The 17202-nt window shown below is 59.0% G+C and overlaps 1 protein-coding gene across 2 annotated transcripts; it reads left to right on the top strand.

The window, feature by feature from the left end:
• The first annotated feature begins 7664 nt into the window (after positions 1-7664).
• On the top strand, positions 7665-16208 carry PHF19 (PHD finger protein 19). Of its 2 annotated transcripts, none has more exons than XM_050908042.1 (15): positions 7665-7680; positions 9061-9261; positions 9532-9613; positions 9716-9811; positions 9908-10008; positions 10124-10272; positions 10618-10713; positions 11012-11080; positions 12156-12276; positions 13381-13448; positions 13554-13724; positions 13828-13915; positions 14208-14293; positions 14439-14534; positions 14870-16208. In XM_050908042.1, the coding sequence occupies exons 2-15, from the start codon at positions 9070-9072 to the stop codon at positions 15219-15221; spliced, it is 1767 nt and encodes a 588-aa protein (XP_050763999.1). In that variant the 5' UTR covers positions 7665-7680; positions 9061-9069; the 3' UTR covers positions 15222-16208. The 2 variants fall into 2 exon arrangements, with proteins under 2 accessions (XP_050763999.1, XP_050764000.1); XM_050908043.1 differs by lacking the exon at positions 7665-7680 and adding an exon at positions 7974-7987.
• Positions 16209-17202: the final 994 nt, after the last annotated feature.

The raw sequence follows: 17202 nt of genomic DNA, 5'->3' as shown, positions 1-17202 counted from the left end.
TTCCAGCAAACTCGTGCTGCAGTACAGCTTGCTTGTCCGGGACTGCGAGGTGGGACGGCAGTGTACAAACCCGAGGCCTGATCTTGCAGACAGAGGCAGGTGTGTGTGTACAAGCGAAAGGCCTTTATGCAGTTTTTTCCTTTGCAGTATTTCCCATGTCTCAATTGAAAACACAAAGCCGACAGACAGTAGTGTGCCCGCTGCGTGAGAAGGGGAAGGAGAAACTGTTTGTCCACTTATATTTTGCAAACCATGGAAACCGCAGCCGTCTAGCAGAGCTGGTGAAATGTCATGTGCTGCGACTAACCTCCAGCCTGACTGCCAGCATATGAAGAGATTTTTCAAATCTCTCATTTCTATCTTGACAGCATCCTTTAAAATAATTAGCTGTGATGAAGTATCAAATTTCAAAAAACCCACCCTATAAACAAATATCTATCAAAGCTTGTTTGGGAAGGAACTGGATATTCTTTGCCATCGCACACACACAGAGTCTCTGTCTTTTTCTCTCTTCCATGTTTAAAATGTTCTTTCAGGGACAGAAAGTTATTTTTCCAGCAATGTGCCAGCCCCTGTAACCACACTGGAGTAATATGCCTAAAAATTTTACGCTTTTCATGGCCGTGTAATTTTGACAAGTGCTATATTTATTACAATCATTCATATTTTCTTACAATTTTATTTATTTCCTAAATAAAGCTCACTAACTTAAAAAAGGTTTGTCTGTTATTTTCACTGTAAAATAAGGAATTGAGCAACTTGGAGGTATGATGATAGCGGTTTGCTATAGAAACAGCAGCACCAAGCAGGTTTACCCAGCACGGGGCCCGGCTGTGCTGTGCGCTGCCCGGTGACCCAGAAATAACCAGCCCCTCTCCCGAAGAGCTGATAATGCCAAGAGTCAAGCGAGGCACTCGGGATGAAGTGCCTTGCCTGTGGTCCTGCAGGAAATCGGTGAAAACTTCGGGAATGAACCCTAAAGCGTCTCTCCTGTCAGTGCCATAACGATGGGGTCACCTTTTCATTGCCTCTGGAAGTTGGTGTGTTTGTACGGAAGAGGTAGCACCCAATATATGGGGTTTTGACCTGGAAAATCAAATGAAGGGCTGTACGGCTCCGACTCCCAGGGTGCTAGCCCCCCCGCCAGCCGGGCTCAGTGCACAGGGGGATCTGGGCGCGGGGGGGTGAGCGTGGGCGATGATGGCACGATCTGGCACAGCGAGCTTATTTCCAGAGCCTCTTCTGGCTACTGCAGCCAGAGCGGAGCGGGAGGGAGGCGGCAGCTGATTTTATGGGAATTACTGCAGATTAAGATAGTGGTCGGCTCTGCCTGGTTGCCAGGGGAGTCGGAGTTGCTCCGTACCTGTGTGAGCTTTCCTTGGTCCTCGCTGGCCGTGGAGCTGTTTTTCCACTGGGGTTTTTTAATTAGCTGCTTTTATCGTAGTGGGCATTGACTTCCCAGGGTGGCTTGGCTGCCTCTCTGCTCCACTGTTACTTTTTTGTGCAAAATCCTTTTCCACGTAGAGCTGTTAGTTCTTAAAAATAATTAGGAGGGGTTTCCTTGTGTGTGAGAGACAGAAGGTGGGGGAAATGAGTAAAACCGCGTGTGGGTGAGAGCTGGGGAAAGAGAGAAAGTGTGTGGGAGAGAAGATGTGAATATATGTGTGTGAGAGAGTATTTATGTGTATGATGTGTCTGCATCGAGGGAAGCAAAAATGTATGTGTGCATATGTGCGTGTGCAGGTTGAGAGATACATCCAGCGGAGAGTGAATGACCTGACGCCTCCGTGCTTTCCTCTACTGTGATTCTACCAGGAACAATGACACTGATTTTCTTCAAACCCTGTGCACAGCCAGGATTTCACTCATGGCGGGAGCCCGGTGTCGCTGCAGGCAGGAGGTCAGATCGCACAGAAGCAGCACAAGCTGCAGGGAAGCAGAAGCATCCACACTGGCCGAACAAATACCCTGGAGAAAGGACGTGATGCAGCAGGGCTGTGTCCATCCCGGTGTGACCGATACCAGTCTGTGCCTGACGTGCCCCGGATGCGAGAGCAGAGCAGGACGGGGTGGGCTGGAGACCTCGCTCGGCACGTCCCTTCTGCCGGGGGGAGCAGGGAGAGCCCGCGCAGCCCTCGCCGGGGCGTCCTCCTTGGAGGACAGGGCTGCTGATGGAAGAAGGGACCGGCTTGGTAAAAATCAATTTTAAAAGTTTATTGGAAGCCCTTTAGTTCCAGTTTTCTTTCTAGCCAGAGATTCCCAATGGGGAAATCCCTGAAGTAAAACGGGAGGAAAGCTGCAAGGCTGCAGAGTTTGCAGGACCCCGTGCTCATCGTCCCGCAGCGCAGGGCTGAGGCAGAGGTGCCTCTGACCGCTTCAGTATGAAATCACCGGAGCAGCATCACGTGGAGCCAGCTTTTGGGATGACTCAGGCCTGGATGGCAAATGTCTGCAAAGGGAGGAAATTCGTTACCGGCTGTACTCGGTGGTGTAAAACCGTCCCCGGGACAGGACGTGGATGAAGCGTTACAACAGGTAAGAGCCAGCCTCGCGGGAAGCAGAGGCAAGCTGAACGGCCGTGAAACTTGTGAACGTGGTACGTTTATTGTGGGCTCTGTGTAAAAGGTTACTCAAGGCCCAAAAAACAGCGGGGCACCCTGGAGCCACAGGCTCGAGCCGCAGGACGGAGCCTGCGAAGGAGCATCGTGGGCTGGATGAGCAGGACTGGCTCTGGGGCTCACCTCGGCTCCTGAAGAGCAAAAGCAAAGAGTTGGAGCCTGCGGGTTGGGAACGCCCTGCTAGAGGAGAGGGGGAGCAAAATCCCCCGAGGCAAGCGAGGGGCTACCAGAGCCACCCATGGGGCCATGCCCTGGACTCAGGGATGGCCAGTGGCACTGAGGGTCCCTGCCTGCACAGCATTGCACCGCATAGACACAGCCCAAATTCTTCTTGAACACTGGTAACTACAGTTCCACTGACAGGCATTTGCCTTCTGCAGTTTTGTAGCTGGGTAAGCAGTAAACATCCCCCAGTAAATACAGATCTTCACTCCCCATTTTTCACTTTTCCCCAGGAACAAAACAGGCTTTTCTTTCTTTCTTCTCTTTCTTTTCTTTTCTTTCTTTTCTTTTCTTTCTTTTCTTTCTTTCTTTTCTTTTCTTTTCTTTTCTTTCTTTTCTTTTCTTTCTTTTCTTTTCTTTCTTTCTTTCTTTTTGGTGGGGCATGTCTTTTCTGAGCTGTGCTCAGGAACTGCAGACGTGTACATAACATATCTGTGTCAAAATTATGTAAGGGCTCCATTAATATAAAACTTGCACAGCTGTAAGAACACTTACAAGCTCTTCATGTCTTATGCAATTGCATAGAAGCATGCAAAGAAAGTTAAAAAAAAAGGATATGGATTAAATTCATGCTAAATAAACAATAAAAAGACATGAAACCCAATGCCTAAATGCTCTTCCTTTTAAAGGCACAGCTGGCATAAAACAGCTGAATGTCAGATTTAACTGCTCTGATTCTAATTACAACCATACCTTTGTTCGAATATGCCCTTTGGTATATCACTTTTCTCTGAAAGGGCTCGAACAAGAGCTAACTCCCCCTGTGCCGCGCCGCACGAGGCACCGCCGGAGCATTACCGCGTCCATGTGGAATGCATTGAGCCGCGGCACTTTCCAAACACGGGGCTCCGCTCCGGGCTCCGGTGTTCCTGGAACAGGCTCCCGATTTTCATCTCCAAGACCTTCAGCCACAAAACCACCTTGATAAGGAAACGGATGACACTTACCAGGAAAGAAGCTGAAATCGGAGCGGTATCAAGAGTTCTCTAATCCAGCAAATCACTTCTGTTGCGGAAATGAGCAGCCGAAGTGATTTTTTTTTGGTCTGGACCAAATGAAATGACACAGAAAAATCAAAGAGAGTTTTCGTGAGTTAAATCAGGACTGGTTGCTCCGTGTTTAATGGCTAGGTTGGCAAAGAGTCATAGTGCTTCTGTAGCTACGATGGTCTAAAATAACCAAGGACAAGATTTGTAAGGAAATATAGTATTTTTTTTAATTGACTAATAAAGCTGAAAAAAATCAGGCAAACTTTTAGGTTTATAAGCCCTTCTTCAGGACAGGAAAAGAACTCATAACCTTGCACACAGTTGCTTTGAGCTTAACTTGGTTGTGTTCGTCAATCAGATGGTTTCAGTGAAAAGGTGGTTGAGACCTGTGGAGCAGAGGGAAGCGCTGGCCGCGAGAGAGATACTTATGTCAATAGCCTCAAGCTACTTCGGTTGTAGCTAGTTTTATTGGCGTGGATGTGTGCTATTTTACCAGCTGAATCTCCAGATGGAAATGGCACTTGCGAATTGTTTTGAACAGCGTACGAGAGATGCACCCAGTCTCGCGGTCTCTGCGCCGCAGCCCCGCATGGCTCGGCTGCAGGAGGCTCCGAAGCAGCTGCAGCCAGCGCGAGTCGTTTCTGCAGATCCTATCTCCACATCAGGCCTGTAGTTCATAGGCAGCTTCATGTTTGGGTTTCCATTCAATATTCCTCGGCTTCGGTTTCCAAGACTACAAGCCAACATACAACCCCTCCTCCCACTCCTGTTTTCAAAGAAAGAAAAACACTGTGAAAAGAAGCTACCCGATTTCTGGGCAGTTTTCAAAGCAGAAAGAAAGGCAGCGCCAGGAGCTGCTCGTCCCACGCACGCCGCAGGCTCTGCTCCGGCCAGGGCTCCCGCCAGCTCCCGGCCGGGCTGAGCCGTGATTCTCCGAGTGCTCCATCCTCGTGCGAGCAGGAAAGCGCCTTCCCCACCTTTGCAAGTGCAGGGCGCGGAGGAGCGACAAAAAGTTTTTAAGGACAAAATGAGGGTGTCAGAGTAGTTAGCTACCTGGGGCTTCATTCAAATCATTTTGCAAATGCTGGTTTTGTTTGGAAATTCAGTAGCGGGGAAGGAGCCGGGGCAACCTGCCCTGGGAGCCCACGCTGGCCCTGCTCCCCGGCCGAGGAGGGCGGAGGATCGCCGGCACTCGGCTTCGCACCGTCGCTTGGGGTCTCATTCATTTCTGTTCATTTGCTTACAGCATAGTCTGCTTCTAACGACTTGACTGAAATGGGGGCTTCCTTGCTTACCTGGCATGGGGAGCAGGTCAGCATCTTCTGCCGGCTCTGCATGCCGGGGCACCGAGGTCTCTTCAGCTGGGGACGTGAGAGCAGCACGGAAATATTCATGTCAGCGTGGGCCCGGGTGGGTGCTCCTTCCCCAGCGGAGCGTGTCAGGCATCGTCCCGCTGAGGTCCCTGGAGCCCCACCGGTGCGAAACCAGTCACTCAGCTGTGTCTGACCACTGCACCCGCTCCAGGGGCTGCCGGCAGCCCCGCACCAGCGTCTGCCAGGGGCCGCGAGCCTTCGCACGGTGCCAAAGAAACAGGATCTCCAGTGGCTCCCCCGACTCCCTGAGGGTGTGCGGGAAAAGCCGGGCGGGTGTGCAGAGGAGGAGGAGGAGGAAGAAAAAGAGGAGGAGGAGGAAGAGAAGGAGGAAGAGGAGGAGGAGGGCAGCACCCAGTAGCTCACCGCAGCGGGAGCTGAGGCCAGGCTCGATGGGGATGGTGTGGCCGGAGGACCCGCAAAGAAACCAGAGTTAAATGCGATTGCGTGGTTTCATTCGTGTTAGGAAATAGAGGATGCATCTCAAATTCCTTTTTTGTTTGCTTTTTGTTTGGGACTTCTGTTCCAGGGCAATGTTACTGCGCTCTTTCCATCGGCACGTGCCGGGTTTGGGGTGCCCTCTCCGTGCCGGAGGCTTTTCGGTAAGGTTATCCCTGCTTACACCCGTGGTGAACTTGATCCAATGTTGATTTATGTGTCACATCCTCTGCATTCCCATGGCAAACAACCAAGATGCTGCAAACAGAAACCACGGTGGCTGGGGAGGAGGGTGTCAGAACGTCCCCGTTTGCTGCTCCACCAGCACCACGCAGGGACAGGCTGGGAGGGGAGCGCCGCTCTGCGAGCACAGCAAACGGCTCGCTTTCGGTCAAACCCAGCACCACCAACTGCAGTGAAGTGAGCAGCGGTGTTTGTCCAGGGGGAGAGTTATGGTGCAAGAGTTATTTTAATCCTGCAGTGACTCACGGCTAACACATCATGACTCACCGCAGAGTTTGGTTGTTTGACTGTTTTGAAGATGCGTCAGGTTCCCCGTGAAGGAGAAGGACGGTGTTTCATGCCGGGGAACGAGCTGCCATTTTTTTCAGCTGCCTAAACCTCTGCAAACCCGGGCCCAGCAGTTGGGCGTAGGCACGGCACGGCATGGCACGGCTCGGCATGGCATGGCACAGCAAGGTACGGCATGGCACAGCATGGCACGGCACAGCATGTCGGGCCCCCACCCGCCACCGTCTTCACGTTGCGCTAGGCTTGGACTTACACACAGAGAACTGCAAAGCAGAGAGGAGAACGGCCTTACGGTGCCCGCCGCTCGGGGAGCTGCATCTCCCGTCAGGTTCACAGGTACGGCATCGCCTGCACGCTGCCAAGGGCCAGTCACAGCGCGAGGAACACTCGGACACCGATGGTTTATGGGAAAGTTTGATTAAAAAAAAAATTGTTTCTAAGATGACAGAACTACACAAAGGTGTTTAAGAGGCGTTTCAGCACTGTGCCGTTCCTTCCCGATGCCCAGGGGAGCTGCTCACTTGCAGTGCAAGCTTTTTTGCAGGCGTGCTACGAACCCCAGCACGGGGGAAGCCACCCCACGGTGCCGCGCAGAGCTCATCGATTACAGGCAATAAAATTCGTATCGACTCTGCTTGCGCTTGGCCCAGACACTACACCAGGAACCAGCTTCTCTACTGCCTGAGCAGGCCTGAAAACATTTCTTTTTTGGCAGCACTTTCCAACAAACAGCAAATCCTTAAGATTTCTTCTTGGCACCGACCGCAGCATTTTTTCAGTGATTGATTTTCTCTGTTGAGATTCAGGGAAAGGCTACCCCCGTTTCTAGGAATCCCGACGAGCACAGGTCGTTCCCTTGCGCCGAACAATGCCGTGCAGGCAGGGCACCCCTGCCCGTACCCCATCCTGGGGGACCGGGGGATGCCCCTACCTGGCCGCAGCCGCCAGTCAGGGGGGAGGGCAGGCAGGGAGGTCCCCTGTGCGTGGCACAGGGTGACGGTGCCCCCTCCACGGGCGTGGCCGGCCCTGGGTGCCCCCCCCCCGGGGACCCCCAGGTGCGTGGGCGCAGACAGAGGGGCTGCTGGGTGGGTGGGCTGATGCCGCATGTGTGGTGCCCCGCAGGGGCTCTGGGGGTGGGACGGGACCCCGTGCGGGGCAGCGGCAGGTACCCCACGCGTGTGCTCTGCCCTCGCCCCGGCGGTGCTGCGTGCGGGCACCGGGGCTGGGCTCTGTGCTGCGCCCCGCGGCTGTGCCGAGCCGCGCCGTGCCAGGCCGATGCGATCCGAGCCGTGGGAGGCGGCGGAGGCGGCCCCGCGCTAATTGCATAAGCGGGACGTCAATGCCCGCGGGAGGCGCGGGGGGAAGCGCGGGAAGATGGCGCCCCGCGCCCTGCCCCCGCCGCACGCCGCCGCTCCCCGCCGCGGCCCCCGGGCGGGCGGGCGCTGACCCGGCCCGGCGGCGGCGGCGGCGGCGGCGGCGGCGGGAGGCAGAGGGGCGGCGCGGCTCCCAGCGGTAAGGGCAGCGCCGCGGCAGCCCGGGCCCGGGGGCGGCGGGGGCGCAGCCCGGCGGGAAGCGCCCGGAGCGGCGGGGCCGGGGCGGCGGGGCCGGGGCCGGGCGGGCGGGACGGCGCCGCAGCGCCTTTGAATGAGCCAATGGCGGCGGGGCCCGCGGCCGCCGCTCCCGGGGCTGCCCGCGGCGCTCCCGCCCGGCAGGTGCCGCCGGACCCGTTCCCCTCCCGCTCCCGCTGCCGCTCCCGCCCGCGGGGCTGGCGGCCGGGGAAGGCGGGGGGCGGCTCGGTGCCCCCCACCGACGCTTGCCGGTGGGTCCCGCTGCCCGGCATGGGAGCAGCGTGGGAGGTCCCACCCGTGACCGCGGGGCCGGGGGAGGGGGGGGGGGGGGGGGAGCGGCGGGGGCTGTGTGTGTGTGTGTCCCCCCGCAGCCCCTCCGCCGGGCGCGCTCCCCGGGGCTGGCGGGGCGCGGAGCTGCCTCCGCTTTCATAATCGCTCCCGACGCGAAAATCCGTGCTGGCGGGTGTGCGCTGCTGGGTGACATGTCGCAGCTCGCTGCTGCGGCTCCTGCCAGCCCCGGTCCCGGAGGAGCTCGCTGCTTTTTTTTTTTTTTTTTTCGGTCGCACCCGGTTTACCGTGAGTTTAATTGCTCCTGCCCGTCCAGGCTATTCTCGGGAACCGGGAGTGTTATTAATAGCACGATCCGGGCAGAGCTTACAGCACGGTGAGGTTTTGTGTTGTGATCCGTGGCGTGAGGTCATGCGTGTTGCCGTGATGGGAGCGCAAAGAGGGGAAAAGTAACTTTTAAGTTGTTTTACTGATGTCTATTAACGATCGCAACTCAGGCTGCAGGGTCGGCGCTGCCGGCTGCGCTCGGTCTGCTTGCCTTGTGCACTTCAAACCTTACGGCAGTGAAACTCGGCTGCTTGGTTTCGCTCGCTGTGTGTAGTGCTGCCGCTTCCCCGCTCACGCAGCGGTCCCCTTGCTTTCAGAGCCCGCGAAACTGCTAGGAAATTGTGAATTAAAAATCACGTTAAATTTAAAACTATGATCCCTCACATGTCCCTTCCCGAGGCTGAGCCTGTGCAGGCCTGTGGCGTGCCCCGCGGCGGGGTGGCTCCATGCTGCAGGAGCCGAGGCAGTCGGGGGGTTAGTTCACTCTTGCTCAACAGTAGCAAAGATTGCGGCTGCTCCTTTTGATTTCAGGTAAACGAACCCGGCTCATCAGCACTCGTTTTGCTGGTCCTGAGTCCCCGCTGGTGGGGCTGAACAAGCCCCGTGCTCGGTGCTCCCGGGCGAAACCTTCCGGGACGCCGTGCTCGGCCGATGGGCGCGTTGTGTCACGGCGCGAGGGCAGGGTGACGAGCGTGTGCATCCCCTCCAGGCTCTGCTGATGGAGACCGCCAAGCTCAACCCCATCATCCGGGATGTCTACGCGGCCGCTGGTCGTGTCCAGCAAGCACCGGCCGCCGTCTCGGCGCGGAGGGGCGGCAGCTGCCGAGAGCTCATGGTCAAGCTGACGGAGGGGCAGTACGTGCTGTGCCGCTGGACCGATGGGCTCTATTACCTTGGAAAGATCAAAAGGGTAACGTGGGCACCCAAAAGGGTAATGTGGGCACCCAAAGTGTAGCTAGCACCATTCCCTGGGTCGGTTCGTGGCCAAGAGGGGTCCTGGCCTGGTCTGCAACGTGTCTTTGGTCATCGGGGCATTTTGGGTTGACGTCCTGCCCCTGGGTATCACACCCCAAACCCGACTTCCCGCAGCCCGAGAGGCAGAGCCGGTCACCAGGGAAATCAGGGAAGCGCTGGGAATGGGGGCTGAGGCCCCGCGGTTCTTCCTGCTCTCTCCCTGCAGGTGAGCGGCTCCAAGCAGAGCTGCCTCGTCACGTTTGAGGACAACTCCAAGTACTGGGTCCTCTGGAAGGACATCCAGCATGGTGAGTGCTGCCCCGTCCTCCCTTCCCACCGCCATGCTGGGGGGTCCTTCCCAGCGAGGCTGTGCCTCACGCATCTCCGACTCTGCCGTACCTGTCCCGCAGCCGGTGTCCCCGGGGAGGAGCCCAAGTGCAACGTCTGCCTGGGAAAGACGTCGGGCCCCATGAACGAAATCCTCATCTGCGGGAAGTGCGGGCTGGGTGAGTGTGGGTGCATTGGCCCGGGGTCTCTTGTGTCCCACCCTGGGGGCAAGGGTTTGGCCAGCCTGGCGGCGCTGACACCAAGCCCTCCCGCAGGTTATCACCAGCAGTGCCACGTCCCGGTGGCGAGCGGCGGTGAGGGCCCGCTGGGGACACCATGGTTCTGCCGCCGCTGCATATTTGCCCTGGCCGTGCGGGTGAGTGGGGCTGCCCGGGGTTGCCGGCACCGCGTGCCGCCCGCCCTCGGCGCAGCGGTGCAGGATGCGGCCCCCCGGCCGGCTGTGCTGACCCCCATCCCGCTCACTCCCGCAGAAGGGGGGTGCCCTGAAGAAGGGAGCCATCGCCAAGACTCTGCAAGCCGTCAAGATGGTGCTGTCCTACAACCCCGACCTGCTCGAGTGGGACTCCCCGCACCGGACCAACCAGCAGCAGTGCTACTGCTACTGCGGGGGCCCCGGCGAGTAAGCCCCTGCCTGTCTGCCTGCCTGCCTGCCTGCCGGGAGGGTTGTCGCGTTTGGTTTTGTGGGGAAAAGCATTCGCAAAAGGAGATGGGATCAGGGTAGGGATTTTTTCCTCCCAAGAGAGAAGTCCCCAGCTTGCAGGGCACTTCCCTGGGGCCGGCGGCTTTGCTGCCGGTGCTGCCTCTGCCATCTGGGCACCGCTTGCGCCCACCTCTGTGGCTGCAGAAAATACTAGTTAGGGCCAGACTTTCTCTCCCTGGTTGGGGGGTCCGTGCCTGGGAGGGGGCCGGGGCGGTGGCTGCCACACGCTGCCCTCACCGTCACCCACCTCCTCTCCCTCCCCAGGTGGTACCTGAAGATGCTGCAGTGCTACCGCTGCCGGCAGTGGTTCCATGAAGCCTGCACCCAGTGCCTCAGCGACCCCATGATGTTCGGAGACCGGTACGTCCCTTCCAGGATTTGCTGGGCTGGTGCTGGATGTCAGAGCTGGCTGCCTCGGGGGGACTCATGCACGGACACATCCCCAGTCTGTATCTCCCCGATCCGGCTGTGGCACCGACGTGGATCAGCCACCCCGGGGGCAGGCGGGTGGCCCCGTCCCGCAGAGCCCCGCTCCTCCCGGCCGTGCCGTCAGTGTTGGCACCCGGAGCACTGTCCTCACCCCTACCCGTCCCCAGGCCCTGTGTGGCTGCGGGGATGACCCCCACCCTCAGCGCTCTCCCTCCCCTCTGTTTTCCAGGTTCTATGTGTTTTTCTGCTCCGTATGCAACCAGGGACCTGAATACATCAAGCGCCTGCCCTTGAGATGGTAAGAAATGGCCCCGGCTCCTTTGGGACATGCCGAGGTGGCCACGGGGCACTGGGCTGGCTGGTGCCCAGCGCTGCTGAGCCCTTGCCCTGGGGCCAGCCCCAGAGCTCTGGGTTTCAGCGGTGTGAGTTCACAGAGCATCTCCTGCTCATCCCAGCCCGGCCCTGAGCTGGGGACTTTGCTCGGCCGTGGGCCCCGGGTGTGCAGCTCCTCCTGCCCGGCCCCGCGGGGCTGTTTCCCAGGGAAGCTGTTTCTCAACGTGCCCCAAACCTACTGTTTGTCCGGGAGCCAAGGTACACATTTGCCAGAAGATAACTGGAAAAAGCAATCTGGTGACAAGTCATCAAATTCTGTGATTAAATACAAGTTTACAAGTGGTACCTTCTAGCGTACCTTGATGGTCTGAAAGCACTTTATAAAGTATATTAACAGTGCCAGCAGCCCAGCTTTTCCCTGCTGTTGCCCTTGTGCTCGGCCGTGTTAGCGGTGCTGGCGGGCTGCTGGGACACAGCTGCCTCGGGGACATTGCATCGAGCAGCGCAGCAGGCTGGAAGAAGAATAAGGGAAATCCTGCAGGATATGTTGCTTGGCTTTCATTTTCAGAGATGCAAGTGTAAAATCCCACAGGATAGATTGGGTTGTTAAAATAGACAGTCTGTTTTCGTGTGAGTAAGAGCCATCCCACTCCCGTACCTAACTGCAGCAAGAGCATACGGCTGGGGCTTATTAAAAAGCTGGAAAACTGGGCATTTGTCCTGGGAGTGGCATGTCCTCCAGCTCCTGGGCTCGGGGATCTCGGCATTTGGGGTTCCCCCCAGCTGCGGGCAGCATCCCACCCCTCCCCAAAGCTCAAGGGATGCTGTCCTGGCTGTGGCATCCCCGGGATGCACCTCTGGGCTGGGTTGCTTCCCCTGTGAGGTGTGGGAATGATCCTAGCTTCCAGTGGGTGGGTTTTGGGACAACCGTGCTGGGGGCTGTGCTTGAGCGGCGCTGGTGGAGCAGAGCATTGTGGTGGGTACCGTCCTGCCGGCGAGAGGGTGGGCTGCTGACCCTCTCACCCCCTTTGCTCCTGCAGGGTGGATGTCGTCCATCTTGCCCTCTACAACCTGGGCGTACAGAGCAAGAAGAAGTACTTTGACTTTGAGGAGATCTTGGCCTTCGTGAACCACCACTGGGATCCGCTGCAGCTTGGGAAGGTAAAAACGCACGGCCCAGGCTCGGGCTGGAGAGCAGCCGCGGGGAGGGAGAGGTGCTGCCGGGGACGTTAAGTCACGGCTGGCTGTCCCCGAAGCCTCGGCTGGGAGGGACCGGACCCTCCTTTCCCACGGCAGCCGAGCCCCTGAGGCTGGGGCAGGTTGGCTGGCGAAGGACAGTGCTTGCGGTGAAGCGGTGGGGCAGCGAGCTCTGCCCCTTGTTTAGGTTGGCTTCCCCTCTCCGTGACCGCCAACCTTAAGGTGTGTTTGCATGTTGCTTCTTGGGAAAGGGTCGGAGCTTTGGGAGCACCCGCTCACCGTGGCCCGAGCTGGCTGGTCCTCGGCCGGTGCCCCGCAGGGAAGGAGCTTTAAAACACCTACCTGTTTTCTCAGGGTGGGCAGGAGCACCCGACCCGGGGTGTTTGCACCCACTGGGAACATGCGGCAGCTCCCATGTGCTGTTCACCCGCCCTGGGGTTGGTGTCAGAGCAGGGTGTCCCCAGCAGGCAGTGTCGGTGGTGGAGGATGCTGCTCCCTGAGCCGGGAACGGTGTCGTCCCCTGGGCACGGGCCCTGGGCAGAGCCGAGGGACCTTTCCTGGGGCTGGGGCGCAGCTGGGGTGGGCAGGGGGTGAAGGGTGGAACGGGACGTGCCCATGTGTTGGCAGTGCCACCCTGCCAGCAGTCCCGCGCCGACGAGCTTGGGCATCTCTGCAAAACCCCGGTTCGTGCAGCGCTCGGCACGGGCGGCTCCTGCTCAAAATTAGCTTAATCTCCTTCCTCTGCGCTGGGATTTCCCTTTGTTCGGGTGTCATACCTGACAAGTTTCCCGGTCAGAGCTAGAGCCGGGAGAAGTGCTAAAACCGAGGCATGTTGGAAACCTGTCACTGCGTCGGGATGGATCGGTTCCCCGCAGACGCCTCCCTCCCCTGCGCCAAGGGCGGCCGGTGCTGGGTGCCAAACCCCGGGTGGCTCTGGGTTTTGGCATCCCTCACTCCCTGACCTTGGGCAGGAGCCGAAACCCGGAGTTCGGGTTCCCCCGTCTGTTTAGTTTCTGCATAACCGCAGCGGGCGCCGAGCCCTGCCTGACCTCTGCCGTCTCTCCGCAGCTGACGGGCACCCCCATCTCTGAGCGCGGCCCCCACCTCCTCAACGCACTCAACAGCTATAAAAGCAGGTGAGCCCCCGGGTGCGGCGGGGCGAGGGACGGGGACAGGACGGGATGCAGGATGCTCCTGTGGCCCCTCCGGCTGAGGGCTGTTTCCTCCCCTCTGCCGCCCAGGTTTCTGTGTGGGAAGGAAATCAAAAAGAAGAAATGCATCTTTCGCCTGCGGATCCGTGTCCCGCCGAACCCCCCCAGCAAGGTGCTGCCAGAGAAAGCCCCCGGCGTGGGCGAGAGCGGCTCCTGCGACCTGAAGAAGAGGGGAAAAAGCAAATATGTCCATAAAGACAGGTGAGCGGCCAAATTCGCCCGGGCACCCCCCGCCACCGCAGCACCCCGTGCCCGCGCTCCCCTGGGGCGGCCCGGCAGCCTCACCCCCCGCCTTGCTTTGCAGCCTGCTGCCCCGGCAGCTCCAGCAGCAGAAGCGGCGAGCGGCGCGGCGCAAGAGGGCTAAGTTCCTGCTGGAGGATGCCATTCCCAGCGTGAGTCCTTCGCCCTCTCCTCTGTGCGACCATCCCGGGATTTGACAGCCAAGTGGGACCCCCCGGCTCCATCCCTGGGGCTCCCCACGAGGTTCCCCCACTCCCGCAGGCAGGGAGAGCCCCTGTCCCTTGCCCTGGGGTTTGCAAATGTTCCGTGCCAAGTCCGCTTCCCAGGGGCCGCGGGGCCACGGGAAGGCGCACGGTGGCACCCGGGCAGAGGGTGACGATGCCGGGGCCGCGGGCATTACTGCTCCGCTCGGCAGCGACGAGTGAGCTTGTTTTTGCGGCGCAGAGTGACTTCACCTCCGCCTGGAGCACCAACCACCACCTGGCCAGCATCTTTGACTTCACACTGGATGAAATTCAGAGCCTGAAAAGGTCCGTGTGGCCGGGCCCGGGGGTGTGGGTGGCAAGGGGGGGGGGCGGTTTAAACGCCCAAATGCGAAGGCAGGGCTGGGGAAGCGGTGGGAGGCTACGGTGCCCCTTGTGCCGGGCTGGGACCGACGCTGCGTCCCGTCCCCAGTGCCAGCTCAGGACAGACTTTCCTATCGGACGTGGACTCCACGGATGCCGCCAGCACCTCGGGCTCGGCCACCACAAGCCTCTCCTACGAGTCCAGGTGAGGGCTGTGCCCCTCACCCCCTTCCAGAGGGGTCCCGGTGGCATGGCCAGGGGTGCGAGGGCTGCCCCTCTCCCACTGCAGCACCCTCATGTCCTGGCACAGGGATGTCCCGCATCAGGGAGCCTTTCCTCCCTGCCTCCCAAAACGGGCTGGTGGTCCCAAAGTGGCGCTGCCTCTCTGGGCGTGCAGGGTCGGAGCCATCGGTCTTTGCTGGGCTCGTCCGAATTCCCGGCACGCTCCCTGCAGGCTCGCAGGGTGGCAGGCACAGCCAGCATGGTGGGGGACACCTTTTGCGTGCTGCCCTCACCCCTCTTCTGTCCCCTCCCTCGCAGCCGGAGGACCGTGGGCAGCCGCAAGCGCAAGCTGGCAGCGCCAGCCTACGCCTCGGCAGGGGCGAAGAGGAGAGGCGGGGAGGCGGGTGGGCGCCCAGCCGGGGGCACCCCCGAGGGCAGCGAGGCAGCCTGCGGCCCCGACCGCCCGGACGATGGCATCGACAGCCACACCTTCGAGAGCATCAGCGAGGACGACTCCTCGCTCTCCCACCTCAAGTCCTCCATCAGCAGCTACTTCGGGGCGGCGGGCAGGCTGGTCTGCGGCGAGAAGTACCAGGTGCTGGCGCGGCGGGTGACGCTGGAGGGGAAGGTGCAGTACCTGGTGGAGTGGGAAGGCACGACCCCCTACTGAGCCCCGCCAGCCCCTAAACCTCTCCCGGAGCCAAACCAGAGGAGATCGGGATGATGGGGGAACCCTCGCCGTGAAGCAGAGGAGGGGCGCTGGCCTGCGGGGAGGACTGGGACCCCTTCACACTGGGGGTCCCGGCCGGACCGGCTCCCTGGGAACCGCCACGGGTGGAGGCAGCGCCCGAGCCGGCGCCGTCAGCGGTGCTGCCCAGGGGTGAAACCCGCAGCCTTGCCGCTGTATTTTTTTTTAATCTTAACAATTGTTATTTTATTGGCCGTGTATATGCAAAGAGCGTGGCCCAGCTGCGCTTTCCTGATGGAGCCTTTGGCCGAGCCCGAGGCACCATCACGGTGGTGGTAAGAGCAGTGAGCGGGTCTGGCCTTTCCAGAAGGGTCCCCCCGGCATGGCTGGGCACCCCCTGGGAAAGCCCCTTTGGGGGGCACCCCACAACCTGCTCGTGCAGACGGACGTGGTGCCGGTGCCCGGCACACCCTGACTTATCCCCACGTCCAAGCCTTACAGAGCAGACTCGAGGGGGTCCTGCTGCTAAAGCAAAAAGCACCCGTGCTTTCACAGCCCGTCCCTGTGCCCATAGGAAACCATGGATGACTCTCGCCAGAGCCAGTGTATGGGGTTTTCTTCCTCATCATAAATCCATTCATTAAAGGAATATGGTTTGTTTTAAATGAGGGGAAATTGCCCCATAAACAGCCCACGTGCAGCCGGCTTTCGCGGCCGCGGGGCAGACATATGTGGTTGCTCTCGTCCCGCAACCTGGACTGCGTGTGATGATGCACCAGCTTCGTTTCCTTGTTCTTCTGACAATCACGGTCTTAGAAGAGATCGGCCAAAAGATACGCCTTTGCCTTAAAACCACCATGGGCATTTCACAGACTGGAGCCCGAGGCCTTTGTTCCCACAGGAATCTTCATCCTGAACGTGCCAAACGAGCAGACAAACCAAAAAGGCTGAAGAGGACAGCAGGGGCATGGGGAGGGGGTTGTACCGGGGTCCCCGTGGCCATCCCCGTGGCCTCGTGGCTGTGCCTCACTGGAGAGTGGCCGTGCTTTCTGTTACCAGCATAGTGTCGATGTTTGTGAGCACGTGAGGCTGGTTTGTCTGCAGAAGAGAAGGAGCAGCCCCATTCTTTAACTAAAGCAATACCAGGTTGTTCAGGAGCAAAGCAGTTGTCTTTTTTAAAAAAATTCTAATATTTGTTAGATTTTTTTTCTGAGAGAGAGAGATACATATATTTTTAATGTTGTCCTCCTTGTCTCTCCCCCATCACCACCATGGCTGTCCCATGGAGACGGAGGGTGGGCGATGCTGGGGGGGCTGCGTAGTCCTGCTCTGTCAGCACACCCTCTCCCTATAGCCCCATCGTTGTTCGTACCTGCGCTTGTGGGATCTGCCGACTGGAGAGTGAATTGAAAAGGTTGTTTTATTGAAAAAGTACTTAAGAAAATTAGTCAGTGTAATTGGCAGGAGGGAGCAGGCGATGTCTGCAAACCAGAGGCCAAAGCGTGGCCCTTAAAAATAAACTTTTGCTTCGGCTACTGCTGAAATAATGCAGTGGGACACCCACGAAGCGGGGCTTGCCAGTTGTTTTAATTCATCCAGCCCGCACCAGGCCTTTGCGTGGCTGTGAGGTGATGACGCCTCGCATGGGGCCGTGGTGCAGAGCAGCAGCTTCTTTGCAGCCCCGGGATGTGCCTTCGTGGTTTGGGCCAGGCGTGAGCTGCTTCGGTGCCAGTACCAGGAGCCTGAATATTTGGCTCAGCAGGTAAAAGCATTTTTAACTCCTTCCTGACAAGTTGTCCGGTGCTGTGTGCCCAGTGTCGTGCTCGGTGGAGAAGCTGTTGGCCGCTTGTGTGGGGCGAGGTCTGGGAGAGAAGGCTCTGTCCAGCTCCAACCATGAGATGGTTTGAGCCGAGCGGGGTCAGATGTGCCTTGGGGAGAGGTGCTTGGCACCCTCAGGGTCTGC

Source organism: Gymnogyps californianus, chromosome 18, assembly GCF_018139145.2.
Source record: "Gymnogyps californianus isolate 813 chromosome 18, ASM1813914v2, whole genome shotgun sequence".
Lineage (NCBI taxonomy): Eukaryota > Metazoa > Chordata > Aves > Accipitriformes > Cathartidae > Gymnogyps > Gymnogyps californianus.
The sequence above is the reverse complement of the archived record's forward strand: the minus strand, read 5'-3'. Positions and strand labels throughout refer to the sequence as shown.

Coding starts and splice junctions, on each gene's coding strand:
- PHF19 (XM_050908042.1), top strand. CDS start 9,070: ATGGAGACCGCCAAGCTCAACCCCATCATCCGGGATGTCTACGCGGCC. Junction 9,614..9,715: donor CTGGAAGGACATCCAGCATG/GTGAGTGCTGCC, acceptor CCTGTCCCGCAG/CCGGTGTCCCCGGGGAGGAG. Junction 10,009..10,123: donor TATTTGCCCTGGCCGTGCGG/GTGAGTGGGGCT, acceptor TCACTCCCGCAG/AAGGGGGGTGCCCTGAAGAA.